Consider the following 16358-nt stretch of genomic DNA (forward strand, 5'->3'; position numbering starts at 1 on the left):
GTTTATCTTATAGAGGATCCCTTGGATATGATGAGCCACTTCTCTTGCTTCTTTCAAGATTCTGTCTGTGGATTTTGATAGTATGATTAAGAAGAGACCTGGTATAAATTTTTTCTGTTTATCCTGATTGGATTTTGTTGAGCTTCTTGGCTGTGCAGATTTTTTCCAACAAATGTGAGAAATCTTTTGCCATTATTTCTTCAGAAATGTTTTCTGCCCTTGCCTCTTTCTCTCCTCTTGGAATTGCCTCTCTGTGTATGTTTGTATACTTTATGATATCCTAGGTTTCTAAGGCATTGTTCCCTTTTCTTCATTCTTTTTTCTTTCTGTACCTTAAACTAAACAATCTCAATTGACCTGTCTTCATGATTGCTAATTGTGTCTTCTGACTAAATATATTGTTTACCTCATTATTAAGACAGTAGATCCTAAGACCTCACCACAAGGAGATTTTTTTTTCCTTTCATTTTATTTTACCTGTATGAGGCGATAGATGCTAACTAAAGCTTTATTTTATAATTTTAAAACACCCATTTGAAAATATGCATATGAATAATAATATATCAAGTCAGTTAATGAACATTTAATGTATCGAATAATACACGTCCTATAAAAGACTAACTGATTAGTCCTTGAACACTGGTTTCACAAATACATTTTGAAAAGTAAACTAATTCTTTAAATCTTCCACAAATAATTCCTGAAATGATTTTACTGTCTACCTGATTGGTCATAGCACAAGTGCTTTCCAGAATTGAAATACTGATGTGTTCTCATCCAGTCAGGTTTTGTTACTATCATGGCTCTCCTAAAACCCATTAAGGCCTAATTACAAATTTTTAATTCCACCTTACTTACTAATTGGAAATAAATAAATATGACATGTAGATAAAACTAAGGAAAAGATATTAAACTCTTTAGATTAGAGACCAGAAGACACTATCACTATTTTTTAAACCACAGGGCAATATTTACAATACTAAGAATATAGTGCTTCTTTACTTACCCTCGCCCTGGAAGAAGGTACACTTTAACAAAGGGGTCTGAGTAACCATTGTTGTCTCGAGCGACAAGGTTTCTTGCTTGGAGAATATGTATTATGAGATTTCCAAGATCATAGTTGATTTGAAGCTTAAAGGGACAGAAAATATTCCATGAACATTATGTTTTTTTGTATAAAAAAACATATAATACATTATTATTCAGTATTTTACCCGTATTTAAAAAAGTTCTCATAAGCAGCATCAACTGCTACTTTCATTTTATTTGAAACTGAACAGACCAGTTAATGTCTAATTTAATTGGGAACTCCCAGGCACACATTAATTACTAGTAAATGTGCTGTTCATTCTTTCTACGGTGAAAGTTCTGGCCTCTCAAAAATTCATTTAGGATAATCACACAGTGAACGCTAGTTCCATTTTTAAACTAAATTTGTACTCTTAGGAAAATCAGAAATGTTAACATTCATAAATACAATTGGCAGAATTTTGAAAATAGATTAACTAATTGATGAATTTATTAGAAAATATCTTTTGCATTTCATCAAGTAATTAGCAGTGGGTGGAAACATTATTTAAAGACAAAGATGTTAGTACTGAATTGTAAGAATATTTAAGAATGTGTAGATTTTATCCCTTCCTATATTACATTAGCTGATAAACCTATAGCTATTCTTTCTGTGCATGCTTTCTTAATAGTGATGCTAAGAAAATGAAATATTGTTCTTTAATTTTAGAAGCTGAAGAGAAAAGAAGAGGCACTGTCTCATAGACGTTTAATGGCTGTTGTAAAACTGTCATTGAATAGTAAAAGACTTACAATTCAAATTAATATTTGAGAAGCCTGCATGATTCAAAATAATCAAATTAACTAACTTTTCACCATCAAAAATGAAAGATTCTTTTGGCATCATTTAGAATAAGACAATTCTGTTTGTTGCTCTTTCTGTTTATCAAATAACAGAAGGGAAGGGATCTATATTTTGAAAAAGAAAATCCGTAAATAAAAAATGAATGTATTTTTTATAATCATACAAAACAGATATGCTATGTTTATGTTGAAAATGGAATAATTTAGATGAGATAATCTTCATGTTAATAATTAAAATAATTTCCTAATTTCAGCATAATCTTGATCTGGTTATGTTTTGTGGCAGAAAACAAATCTTTGCTTTCCTTAGTACAGAAAGGCCCAGAGTCTCTCTGACTATCATGGAAGCAATATGAAACATGAAACAAAGGGCCGTGAAGGAAGAGGAGAAATGAAAAGTTTAGAACTGCAGTAACTGTGCTCTAATGGAGTACTGAAATAGAAGAATTATTCTGCAATTAATTTCACTGAGGTTTAGAATGGCTTCCAAATCTTTAAGGAGAAATTCTTTTCAATTTTCTCCTTTCTCTGCTAGCCTGAAAGTCCACTTCTAACTGGTAAGGCAGTAAAATCATTTCTTATTGAAACTGAGATTTGCAGGCTACCCTAAGAGAGTGCTTTCCAAAATGTACTCTGTAAATTTGGTGCCTTAGAGAACACTTAGAGTTGCTTGGAGGTTACATCTGAGAGAGAATGAGATGCCCCCAGTAACCCTCAACCAGAGCTACGCCATGCTGGTAATTCATTGTTTGGGTGTTTACATAAGGTTTCATTTGGAATAAGGTTTTGCTAAAAGACAAAAGATAAAATGTAAAAAATTGAAATCACTGTCATAAGAAAATATCCCCCGCCCCCCCAAAAAAAAGGAAAAGAAAAGAAAAGAACCTGGGTGTGAAGAAGGAAAATTATTAGAGTAAATTTCCACTATAGAATTAAATATTACGACTGAAGGGAAAGGAAAATAAAATAAGGACAAATAAAAACAACAAGCCAAAAAGAAACAGCACATATTGGCCCATGAGCAAGAAGTTTAAAAAAATGAGCGGAGAGAAGGAGATATTATGAATGAGAACACATAGCATTTTCTGTGCTGCATGTGAAATGAAGAAAGATCAGGTGTGTTTTTCTAGAAGTGGGAAATAGCAGCGATACAGCAAGATCAGGAGCACACAGGTGATCCCGACTCCATCCTGCTGGGTCCTTCTTACTAAGGTGCCCACGTTCTGCACTCTTTCTCCATTTCCACTCTCATACTGCGCTTCTGCTTCAATCAGGGTGTACCTAGATAACACTTAATTGATTTCTTTGTCTTTGTGTCCTACCCTTCATAATACTTTCTAGAGGCCAAGGCTCTATGAATTTTCTATCACATATTGCTTTGAATTAGCCTCTCCCTCACTCGAAAATATTTATTTCCTGATCACTCTATTATGTCATGGCTAACATCCCTTGGCTTCTGTTCAAGGTTCTCTTAATTTAGTCTCAACTTACCTCTACAGGAACATTTTCCTGCAGCAAAGCAGATCTATTCCTTTCACTACCCTCTGGCAGAAGAATGTTCCCTTGTACCATTTCTTCCAGGAAAACACTCCCCCTTTCTCTATGCTTACCCTCAAATTAGTTCAAATCTCTGTTACACTTTGTGAAAATGTACTGTAGATGCAACTAAGACTCACTGTTCTCTTTCCCTTATCTGAAATGTACTATCTTCAAATAGTTATTATTTGGTATTGTGTTAACTCTTTCCACATGACATTTCTTATCTACACTAAATTACTTTTTGGTACCATCTAAAGTACAGTTTTTCTAACATTTTTGAATTTGCCCATGTACAATGCAATATAAACACAGAAACACACATACAAAACTAAAAAAGATAGTGATTTACACTATTTTCTTCTATTTTCCTGGTCAAAATACTCTCAATTGATTTGATAAATTACAGATTGGTTATGACCCCCAATATGAAAAACACTGCTCTAAAAGAACTGCTGAGCAATTATTTGACAATTATTGATCAGAGGAAGAAAAGAGGACAGCATTAGACGCATGAAACTCTTAAAGAGGAACCTTCAAATTTCCCGGAGAATCTGTCACGTTTGAAACACTTTCAACATGTATGAAGTAACCGAGGCATAATACATTTATACTGTTATCAGGCAGACTTTGAAGTATAGTATTCCACAGATATCATTAGATTTAATAAAACATGTATTTGTGTTAAAATACTTTTCTGTAAAATTGTATTTTCCATTATACATCTACATATGTTATAAAACAGGAAAGGTTCTAACAATGCTTACAATTTCAATAGACCAGTGGGAAAAAGAGCCACAAAAGATGGTATAGCAATGATCTTTTAAAAACTTTCATACCTGAATTTCCCCCGTAATTGGATGAGAGACAACCTTTGTTGCATCAGTAGGCTGCAATATCAAAACACAGATTAATGGATAAACCTTTCATAGGATTTACCATTTCAACTTCCTTCTGAATTAATTTCTGTTGGTCAGAGCACACCCTGCCTGGAGAACACATTTCATCCATTTGGCTGCTCCAGATTAGGGTGTCTACTTACACTTCTCAACACATGTTTAATCTTATAAATACATAAATCCCTTTTTCATTTTGTGAAGCCTGTTTTGAGGCTATAATTTTGTACCTGCAGTAATCTATGTTCAATTACCTAAGAAATGGAACAATTTTGGTTGAAAGTATTCAATTTAAATATGAACAGATTTTAAATATCTATAAGAGAATGAAAATGGTACTGTTTTCATTCAACTGCCTAGGAGCCCAGAAGTTATAAAAGTCCATCCTTATATTCCTTTGTTGGGTTCTCAGCCTATTCCTACTCTATTCTAGAGTGGAACACCCAGGCAATCACTTCTTAGTATTTCATACTCCTTTAATTAAAATTCCATCCCAGTCTATATAAGTTCTCATCTCCTTAATAATTTCCTTATGTCAGTAAAGCCTTAAAAACCGTTAGGACTGTGATCTGGTAAAGTGATTCATTCTGCTGATTAAGTGACTAATTGCTGAATTGTTACATTTCAATAGAATATACAGATCTGTACCAAAAAAGAGATGCTGTTCCTGACTAGATCTATAATAGAATTTCAGGCAACGTGGCATCATTATAGGGAAATATTTACTAAAATGGAGGCAAGCTTGCTACCCTACAAATAAGGTCCTGTCTCCCTATATATACATAATATTGGTTTTATTTTCATAATTAACGAGAAAAGGAGAAATTCATAATACTTAGGTGTATATACTTGTTCTGCTACCTTTTCTTTTATAACTTTATGCTAGAAATGAGAGCAATCAAAGAAGACAGCTATATTCCAGGTCTTGTTCTGTGAAATAAGAATAAAAATAATGTAATCATTGGTAAAGTTACGGAGTAAGGGTTAAATTTTCTAAGCCATATATCCTTTATTAGTTCAGCTCTTTTATAAGAAACTATGCTCTGGCTGCAAAGGATAAACTTCTAGGTAATGAACCATTATATTTACTTAATAATTATTTTACTGTTTAAATTTTAAGAGAAAGAAACTGAATCTAGAAAAAGGACCACACAACTTCCTCAAACTATTTCTATCTCAATTAAAGAAGGGGAGTTTCCTAAAACCAGATATCCTTGCATGTCAGTTAGGAACGTTGGGGAATAACTAGAGATAAAAAGTCAAAAATAAGACCAGAAAAAAAGAAAAAAGAATAATGATAATGTATTTTGTTTTGATTTATTTTTTAAAGTTGTAACTCATTTGACATATGATTGTGCAAACATAACTAGATTCAACACAGAGAATAAATGTATGGACCATCTTTAAATGTTCTGGGGTATGGCAGTGAACTCATAAGAGCACAGAAGGATGTTGTATTATCTGTTGTACAGTGGGCAAACTAGCAGCTCCAGATAATTACAGTTTAAGATTAGAGACAAGTATTTCTTTTCGATAACGTCATACCTTTGTGAGGCTGCTTTGTGATGACTGTGGTGATAAAAAAAAAATGTACTGCAAGAAAATCAGTGAGATCAGTGTGGAACAGGAAATGAGAGTGTCAGTGTCCAAACCAATTCCACCATTTGAGTAGCTGTGCAGTGCCCATCAGGCACATACCCCACTGATACATAATTTGAATTATTAACAATGAAATAAATATATTATTTTTATTTCATTTTATGGGTATTATTTTTTCCAATGGTTACTAAGACGTTAGGGTATAAATACTAGTTAAATTGTTAGGACCTAACTACATAATAAATGAAATTGTTTTATGTATTTCTTTGGGCATAAGGGCATCATGAAAAAATTACTGAGATGTCGTGTGCCATGATAGAAAAGTTTGGGAAAGCAAGAACCTATTTCATTAGAACACTTAAAACTAGTAAGCACTTAGTTCAATTATTTATTTATACCATGACTTGGAAGAAATTATTCAGATTTTAAAGATAAAATGAAAAAAGTCTGATTAGATTTCAGAAATAAAAGACCTTGAGGCAGTAACCTAAAAATTTTGAAGACAAAAATTCATATTCAATTAGTAAGCAAAATAATAAAAAGTCTTATATACATAACATTTAACTTAAACATATATCTAAATAGATTCATATTTTACTTACATTTACTCAGAAGTAATCACTTAAACTAGAGTATTAATAGATTAATAATTAATTATGAATAATCATTCAAAATGTTTAATAGATGGTGCTCTAAATATCTAAATGTATAATTATGCTATGATTTCAATTTTTAGTTTTAATACATTCTATTACATTAATGTTTTATTATTTAATATATAGTTAGCCTCATACCTAGTAAAAACAAAAGGATGTTAAAACTATACTTTTCTAAATTAACTGAAGAACATATGCTATATTTTTAAATATTATATTACCTGACTCAGGAACATGTGAGTTTTAGACAATTGCTCGATATTTCTCTAATCTCTCAATATCAATTTTCTTAACATTGCAGAATTTGGAGAACAAATAAAAGTATTGCTTTTTATGCATACTACACGTTGACTGGCCAAGAAATATCATTAAATTCATTCATTCATTCAGCAAAAATGTTTTAAGAAATTCAGTACCAGCTAAATGTTGATGATAACCCCCCCAAAAGATGAATAGGTGGTAGTACCTTTCTTCAAGAGTGTTAACATCTATTGACTATACATTTCTATATATATATAAAATCTCAAAAATAACCAGATTTGATTATTATTACTACTAATAAGAGTTAAAAAGGAATACACCAACACTGTCCAGTAGAATATAATGTGAGCCACACAGGTTATTTGAAATATTTTAGTAGTAACATTAAAAATATAAAAATAAATGGGTGAAATTAATTTTTACTGACATATTTTATTTGATCCAAATCATTGAAAATATTATCATTTCATGATGAAATCAATATAAAAGTTGTAATGAGCTATTTTACATTCTTTTTTTTATACTAAGTCTTTGAAATTTGCTGTGTAATTCACTTTTACAGCATATCTCAATTAGGACTAGCCACATTTCAAGAGCTCAGCTGTCACATGTGGCTAGCAGCTACTGTCATGGACAGCGCAGCTCTATAACTCTTTATCTTAGCAAAACTTCTATAAAAACTACATAGGCCACATTCCTGGCACAGAAAAGAATGACCACATATCATAAAACCTGCTCATATTATTTCCTTGATGTTTGTCCTACAATACCTGTTTTCATCTCTACTCATTACCAAAAAAGTTAACATATTACAAAACAATTATATTTTGTACCCCCATAATATTACAGAGACTCACAGGTGCCACTGACGTTTTAATTTAATTTTAATTTATTCTGTTACGGTCTATGCAAGCTACTCTACCATGCGCTTAGGGAGCTAGAAGAAGTAAGAAATGGTTCTTGGTTCTCAATGAGTTTGCAGCCCATTTGGGAGGATAAAATAAGGAGACAAGTAATTATAATCAAGATACAAATTGTCTTAGGAGGTACATAAAGCATCTGGCACTTTGGATGGAGGGAAGGAGGAAGGAAGGATAACTTCTGACTTAAGGAAGGATTAGAATACGGAAAGACGTTGTGGAGGAAGGCTTCCTGTTATTTTATTTTCACTTATCACTGGCTCTTTATTTTCCACAGATTGTAAAAGCCATACATGGCATGTAATGTCTTCCAGTTTACAATCATCTAGGCTTCTCCTCTATTTCTTACCCCTATATCTTTTGTACACCTATGTCCTAAGCATACAATTTTCTGTTTCTGAGATTTTCTTCATGTTGCATTCTCTTCTTTGGATGTTGGTTCCTTTCTCCCCTTTAGCAAATCAGTTCATTAGCTAAATGCCAGCTTTTCTAACCCCACTCTCCTAAGAGTGCTCCGTGTACTTCTTAATGACCACCAACGTTACAGCTTTACTAAATTTGTTTATATATCCTCTTCATCTCTATGTAGATCAGCACTTTTCAAATTACAAGGGGCACCACACTCACTTGGAGAACTTATTAAAACCCGGGTTGCTTGGTCCCATCCCTGGGGTCTCTGATTCAGAAGGCCGAGGGTGGGATCAAGAGTCTGCATTTTTAACAAGTTCCTAGATGATGCTGGTGCTGTTAGACTGGGAGCACGCTTTAAGAACCACTCATCTATGTAGTATACAGGGAAGGATTTTACCCCTCTTTGTATCTTGGGTACCAATTACGACCCGTGACACTGAGGTGGCATCCAAAAATGTCTGTGGAAAGTAGGAATGAGTTTAAAACCCTAATAAATAGAGTACTTATTGGCAAGGCTATTGTAAAGATCTGACAACATTAAGCTTATGGTGATAATCTTCTAAGGAAAACCATTGACAGGCTCTCTTAGAATGAGCAGGACAGGGTCTTAGACAAAGGTAGGGAAGCTGACATTCCAGGGAGCAGGGCTTCATTTTCGACAGGATAGTGATCCAATCAGAACATGGTGTCACAGATCAGATAGTTGTAGGGTAGTTTAAGAGGAAGGAAAAGAGACTGGTGAGTGGAGTGACCAGTAGTGGGTGCAATACTGTTGGCCAAAAAAATAATGCTTAGCTAAAGAAGTTGGCAAGTTCAGAGAACATAAAAAATTATTAAAGACTTATTAAAAAAGTAAAATTCACAGGATTAAGATTCAGCGAATGAAGATAAAAGAAGAGGCAATGGTGCTTTTACATTTGTACTTAATTTTCTGGGAGGATGGTGATGTCAAATGCTGAAATAAAAAATATCTGGATGACAGACTTATAGAACTACAATGTGCTTGGTGTGAAAACTTTGCTAGCCAAGTCTGTCATGTCTTTAGTTCTACTGTGTGGAGATACTGAGAAAGGAATCAGAAATGGTATCAGTGTGTAACTCCAGAGACAGGGCGCCTCCACGAGGTAATTCTTCAAAATTAACACATGTGGTAAAATATAGTTCTGTTAAAATTTATTTTGAAATTGAGTCTATCCTTGAACTTATTCCTCACAAAACCTTACTATATTTAGTTTGAAACAAGTCATTTTATGATGCAATGATTAACATCATCCTACCATTCTTTTTTGCTTCTGAATAAAAGGGTTTTTTAGTGACATCTGCTGTGTTTTTACACTTAGTAGAAAAAACTTTATTTTCTGAAGTCTAGTCAACTTATCCAACCACAGCCTGTCCTTCCTATGTATCTCACCACATAAAGAAAAAATCTTATTTGTGGTTAAACAAACAAACAAAAAACCTTTTTAAATGTATTTATCAACCATGAAGAGAGTTTCTCTATTAATAATCAAATCTATGGGGGAAAATCACAAATTGTCTATATTATCATCTGATTTTATAAAGTTAAAAAATTAATTCATGTTTTCTTTTAATTCCCCAGTAACTCCAAAATAATAATGTTAGAAACATTTGTTCTAAATGAAGAGCTGCATCAAGAGAAAATGTATTACTACGGAATTCGGGATAAATTTCAAAATGGCAATACTATATTACTGGCTTTCCTTCTTTCTTGTTGTCCTAAATTATCATCATTTCTTTGTCCGTTTTACCTTCTACTTAAGTTACAAAATCTATTGTAATGTATATCTTGTGTTTCCAAAAAGATACAAAGATATATTTGATATACAGAGGCTCAGATTTGTATAATAACAACAAAGAAAAAGAACATGAAGCATTAGAGACATTTTTCAAGTTCCCCATAATAATAACTGCTACAATATTTTAAGAGATGTAGAAATGCATCATTTTGATACATCCTGATCAGTTATAAACTCAGAAATGGAAACATTTTTTGTTTGTTTCAGTAGATCATTAGGAAAGGAGAAATCACATGAAAAACACCTTAGGAAATAATATTGTATTTCCTATCTCCTAGTCTGAATAAGGAGCTAGAAAATAAGTAACTTGGAGGTTGCATTGGACACTTCTCACCTTGCTGCTGCTGTGTTTCTTTTTGCTCACTGAGGGTGACCCTGGTTGCCCAGGGCTGGGAACAGAACTGGATCCTGCTGATGTAGGACCTGAATGAACGTGAGATCCTTTTTCAACGACGGACGACAGAACCAGTGGTGACTGCTGTAGCGAGACCTTCTGGAGCTCTGCAGCCAACTGCTTAGGATCAACCCCTGGGGATTTTGCTTTATCCACTGCAACAAAATGAAATGGCTTCACACAGTCTCAGTTTCATAGGTACTTAATACCATGGAACTTATCTGAGTTCTAGATAACAAAGTCATCTAGAACTTATAAAAGTTTTATAGTTACTTATAAAACAAGCTAAATAAAAAAAATACATGCAATTGTACCTTTATGAATCTATTTTTAAAGAAGTCTGGAAGGTTCAGAGAAAAGTAAAAGAATACTAAATTACAGAGGAAAATGGAGGTTCCTATTATATCTTCAGAAAAATGTTTTTAAATGTTTTATATAGAGAATTCTATGCATGATAAAATACTGTTTTACTCACTGGCATTTAATTTGTATGACTGGCTGTTTTTCCTTCTTGAAATCTTATATATCTATTGAAATCTTATATATCTTGAAATATATATGAAATCTTATATATCTTGAAATCTTATATATCTATATATATATGAAATCTTGAAATCTTATATATCTCTCTCTATATATCTATATATCTATTCTATTACAGATGTATGAAAATTTCTATAGGCCTTGGCCTGTTCTGTTCAGTGCAGTGACCCAGCCTCTTAGAAATGCTGACTACAACATAGGAAGTGCCCAATAAATATCTGTTGAACAAAGCTATAGTGATACTTTTAGTCTTATAAGTGATTTAAATGTGTAGACTGTATTTGTTATCTAAGAGATAAATCTACTTCATCATGTAGTTATGAAATTATATGTTGAATTTTATTTATCATAAGAGGCAATCAAAAGGTTTAGGAGTAAGTGTTCCAAAACCAACTGCTAAAAAGAACCAGCATCATCTAAAAATTATATAGGACCCCAAACAAATGGCTCCATGGATTACTTTCATACAGTGAATTTAATTTTAAAGAATTAAAAATAACTCTCACAGTAAGAATTTCATATGAATTTCTTTAATGGGTCTAACATGTAAATATGTGTTTTCCTAGAACACTAAAAGTGTAGTTACAATGCTTTTGATTTTCTTTATGATTACATAAATATATAAACATCTGTCTATAAATTTATTTTTGCCTATATCTATGTATATGTCTATGTCTTCATCTACAGCTACATCTGCCTCTACAATTACTCCTCCATTTAAATCTACATCTTTACCCAGAGTTGGAAGCAGACTGCTTTCACTTACCAGCTTTTGGTGGTTCATGAAGTTCTAGGTGCTGGGGATTTTCAGAATCTGACAGCATACTGAGGTCCCTAAAAATTAAAACAAAAAAAAAAAAATTAAGGAAGCAACTGAGGAAGTCTGAGACAAAAGGCCTTTTTTCCCAACTATGCTGAATATATTTTTTCAGTAGGTAAATGAGAAGTGGTTAATGATATAAAGCAATTTCAAAGCATGCTCACCCTTCTAACCAAATCTATATTTGCAATGCTGTTAAAAGTCAGCTGATAAAAATGATTATTTAAGGTGAAATCTTTATGGATTAAATATAAGTTCATTTTGAAATACTGTACACATCCATGAAATCTAAATGGGTTTAGGCTTTCATTTAAATGACGCATGTTTCAATAAAAGCATGAAAGGGGACATAATCAGAAACAAAATTAGCTGGATTCTTTCTATGCTTTAGACTTTGATTCTGAACACAAGAAATCTATAAAACTTGTATTCACTTCATGTTCTAATTACAGGAAATCTTGCTGACTGGCAAAGGTTCCACCTTAACAATTTTAAATTAAAAGAGACATGAATAGCCAAAAAATGGAAACAAAAAGATGGGGAAAAACTCACAGTCTTACACATATTTCTGCTTCCCCACTTTGCTGACTAATGATACTCTGCACTTCTTCATATGTTTTGGAAGTTAAAGGAATTCCATTCCATTCCAATACTTGCATGCCTACAAAGACAAATTCAAGTATAAAATAAAAAAGGTGTGCTGTCTCATCTGGGTCCACAAGGCACAGAAGACATTGCTTTGCATTTAAAAACCAACTCAGCACACCATTTCAGAGAACATCAGTTCAAAGTTCTCTGGAACATTAATATCAAAATCATATGAAGTTTGATTTCATCAACTTACCTGAACATATAAAATATGTCAAACAGAACATGCAAAACATTGCTCTTGAAAATCTATTAAATAGTATCAAACACATGCATTTTGTTCACACTGCTTTAAAGAAAACATTCTCGACTGTATATTGCTTAAACCAATTTTGTGTGGGAAAAAAAATAATTGCAACCACCAATATAATTTTTCCACGGGCAACGAGCAACTAGAAGAGTGTAAACTTCCATTCTATTGCAGAATAGGAGGGGTTGAAAAAAGTCATTAGGATTTTGTTGCGAAGCTCCCTTTAAGAAATTGTTACAGCTTCAACTTTGCTCAGATAAAAAAGATTCCCATGGTGTGTGTTTTTCTTCGCTGCATGCAAGACAGTCCTGAGTAGAAGCAGCAGAAATGTTATACAGAGGGCAGCGTCATGGGTGTGTGTGTGGCCTGTGCAATAGTATGCCCTGTGCTCAGAAGGGCCCCATGCTTGGTTTAATGCTTTGCTACTGCCATCTTGAAATTCTTAACACTGTTTGAACAAAGAGTCCTATATTTTTATTTTGCACTGGGTCCCATAAATTATGTTGCTGGACTGGTTACAGAGCATTTCATGTTTCCTCTCTTCCTAGAAAGGTAATTTTCATACAAAAAAGTAGTAACATAATTAATATTTCAATATTTTACATTTAGTATTTTTGTCCATTTTATATGAGCTGTCAAATAATTTTGGGAACGTATTTCGCACAAATCACATGGTCCTAATATGTAGCTATGTGGGCTAGATATAAATTCGATGAAACCATCCAGAGTTATAGTGCCCAGATATTTGTGAATGCTACCAGCTTTACCTGAGAAAAAAATACCTGTATGCCATGACTAGGTTATAATTTAAATAAAAAGAAATACTTGTTGAACAATTAGGTTTTCAATGAGCTTCACAGATGCCAATGTGAAATTCCCTATTACTCACTATTGGCTTCCATGGGAAATTCTCAACATGGCATGACTGGGTCTTTAAAAGTTTTAATGATTTTGATATACATTGGAAAGCATATTACCAGTTGCAAACAAGTAAGGGAAGTTCTTTTACTATTGGGAAATGGCAAAAGAAGTCCATAAAAATGCCCACAATAACACAAACAAGAATGACTTTTCTATAACTTACTCCAAGAAAACTTTATCTTCAGATGGGCCTTAGGTTTATTTCAACAATCCCAGGCTGTTGTACACATAAAATGAGAAAATTACATAAAAGACAGTGATAATACCACTAAAGAAAAATTTAGAGCTGAAAGAGGAAAAGCACACTGAAAAACACACTTTTTCTTAGTCACAAGAAAGAGTACATTTATGAACAGATGATTCTGAATTGAAACAAATTAATAGTGCTATAATTCAGAAATTGCATTGTCACTTTTCTGCAGGAGCAAATTCTATGAAAGGAAATAGCTGCATAATCTTCATGCTTCTTCTGTTGAATTTACCTGTTCATTTTTCACATCTTAAAGGGGCAAATTTATAAAACATATTTATCCAGTGAAATGAATAAATGCTTCTAGTTGTAAACAGGAAAACTATTTAGACACATTAATAAAACTGATGAAAAATACAGATAACTAGGATCTTAACCTAGATATATACCTGAGATCATGAACTACATGATTTGCTCTGTCCTAAGATACACCAGCTGAACTTCTTTTCCCCTTACTGAGTTTCCCACTAGCACTGGGGCAGTACTGCAGTTCAAAAGATTTTGCCGGTTCTTTTATCCTTTTATTTTCGGTTTCAATGGTGAGTATGCGATCTATAGGGAATGTGACTACTTGAACACAGTTCCCTTTCCTCTGCCTCTCCAACTAACTTCCTACAAATCCTACAAGAACCACAGTAAAATAACCAAGTGAATATGCAAACTACTTTTAAATTCATAAGATGGTTTTAGTCACTGTGAGAATTAAGTACTGTTAAGTATGTGTCTTCAAATATGATATCTTTGAAAATACTTTAATTGTAAAATCCTATAAACTATTTTAAAATGCATGTAGAAATTGTTTGATCATACTACACAGAAACCAAGGTAGTATTTTATCATTTCAAGGATTTGAATGTAAGCATATTCAATCTTAAAGAAACTTTTTACTCTGATTTTGGTTTAGAAATAATTCCCAGAACACAGTGAACACATGAATGGTTTTATCTATTATTTAGCATTATGAGCAAACACATTTTCTTTATGTTGAAATTATATCAACATGTATGTTAACAAGTTGTTCAAGTTTGAGATTGCATAGATGATACTTCAATTACATCCCTAGAAAGTGCCTCTTCTAATAACTTTTAATAGGAAAACTAAGATTATATGAATTTTTTTGAATGTGCAACAGTCATGATAGAATTAGCTGCTCAAAGTCTTACACCTGATATGTTATTAAAAACTGAAAAAAGACAATAATCAGGTAATTTTTGAATTCTAAAAACATCAATCACTATAAAACATTCTCAAATATGTGTTTTTATAACTTCTGGGATTACTGAATTTCATATGCTTCTCAAATTGGCAAAAGCTATTCTTATCTTTACAATTCAGAAGTTCATGTATGTTATTTCTCTGTCTATAATATTTACCATTACTGCAAAAACATCTTCTGTATTAAAATTATTGCATTAACAGTCAAAATCTTATAAGTTAATGTATATCCAAACATATATCACACAAAAGCTCATGACTTTTATTTATTCCACAAATATTTATGTGGCAGGCACTACACAATTCATCACCTTTGTGATGATCCCCACCTTTGTATTTACTATTTTATGCTGTTATAAAAATTAATAAAAATGATACTCTACTAGAAAAAGCAGAAGTATCTTGGCAATTAGTAAAATGAAGATTCACAGAGAAGGAAATTCAAAAGTGTTTTAAGTATATGAAGAAAAGCCCAGACTCATTAGAGATTAGAAAGTTCAAATCAAAGCAATAATGATGTATTACTTAACGTGCATCATATTGAGGAAAGTTTGAAAGCCAGAAAATACAGCGTGTTGACCAGGATATGGGATTTAGGGGACCTTGACTTCAAGAGAGATTATAATTGCTTGGAGGTTTTTTAGCTTTATCCCCACTCTGTGATGTGAGAATACTATGACTGTTAGGATGAAAAAAAAACAACTGCTCATTTACAATTTATAAACATGTAATTATTTTAATGGGAATGCAGACAAATGCAACCACTCTGGAGTGCAATGTGGCAGAACGTCGTTAAATTAAGCATATGTACACCCTAGGACCCAGAAATCTTCTTGACTTTCTATTTGTGTGCAGGTGGTAGTATCAGGAAAAATGGACAATGAGAGCTTATTAAATACTCATGATGGAAACACTTTGCAGTTTTAGGAAAGAGACCATACCAGGTGTTAACACCAAAGGGCAGATCCATCTTAAAATCATCTGCCGAGTAAAAACAAGTGAGAAACAGGATCTGATCTATAGGGCAATGACATTTGTGTTCATTAAAATGATATTCACACATACTAACATTATATATCATACAAATAAACAACAGACCATTACATAAATTATCATGGTTTTTCATGGAGGGAAGAACAGATAGGAAAAGAAAGTGAGATAAAAAGAAAGAAACGAGTTAATAAATGAATGAATAAACAAACAAGCAAACAGCCCCCCCCCACCACACACACAGAGCAGGGGACCTTATGGGAACCAACAGGGCTGGTGTGCTGTGAAATGAGAATTGGATGCAGCTGGGATAAAAAAACCCCACAAAACAATTTAAAAATATGCATATAATAAATTAT

General features: G+C 32.7%; 1 protein-coding gene across 1 annotated transcript in view; it reads right to left on the minus strand.

Moving 5' to 3' along the window:
• Positions 1-16358, minus strand: part of PCLO (piccolo presynaptic cytomatrix protein) — a gene marked incomplete at both ends in the record, with an annotated part of 365934 nt that overhangs the window by 75806 nt on the left and 273770 nt on the right. The window contains 5 exons of the mRNA XM_082846518.1: positions 1007-1131; positions 4248-4298; positions 10303-10517; positions 11672-11739; positions 12278-12386. Coding sequence (XP_082702644.1) covers positions 1007-1131; positions 4248-4298; positions 10303-10517; positions 11672-11739; positions 12278-12386 — 568 coding nt within the window. The remainder of the gene's footprint in view (positions 1-1006; positions 1132-4247; positions 4299-10302; positions 10518-11671; positions 11740-12277; positions 12387-16358) is intronic.

The sequence above is a fragment of the Leucopleurus acutus genome (genome assembly GCF_964270905.1).
Source record: "Leucopleurus acutus genome assembly, chromosome: 9".
Taxonomy (NCBI): domain Eukaryota; kingdom Metazoa; phylum Chordata; class Mammalia; order Artiodactyla; family Delphinidae; genus Leucopleurus; species Leucopleurus acutus.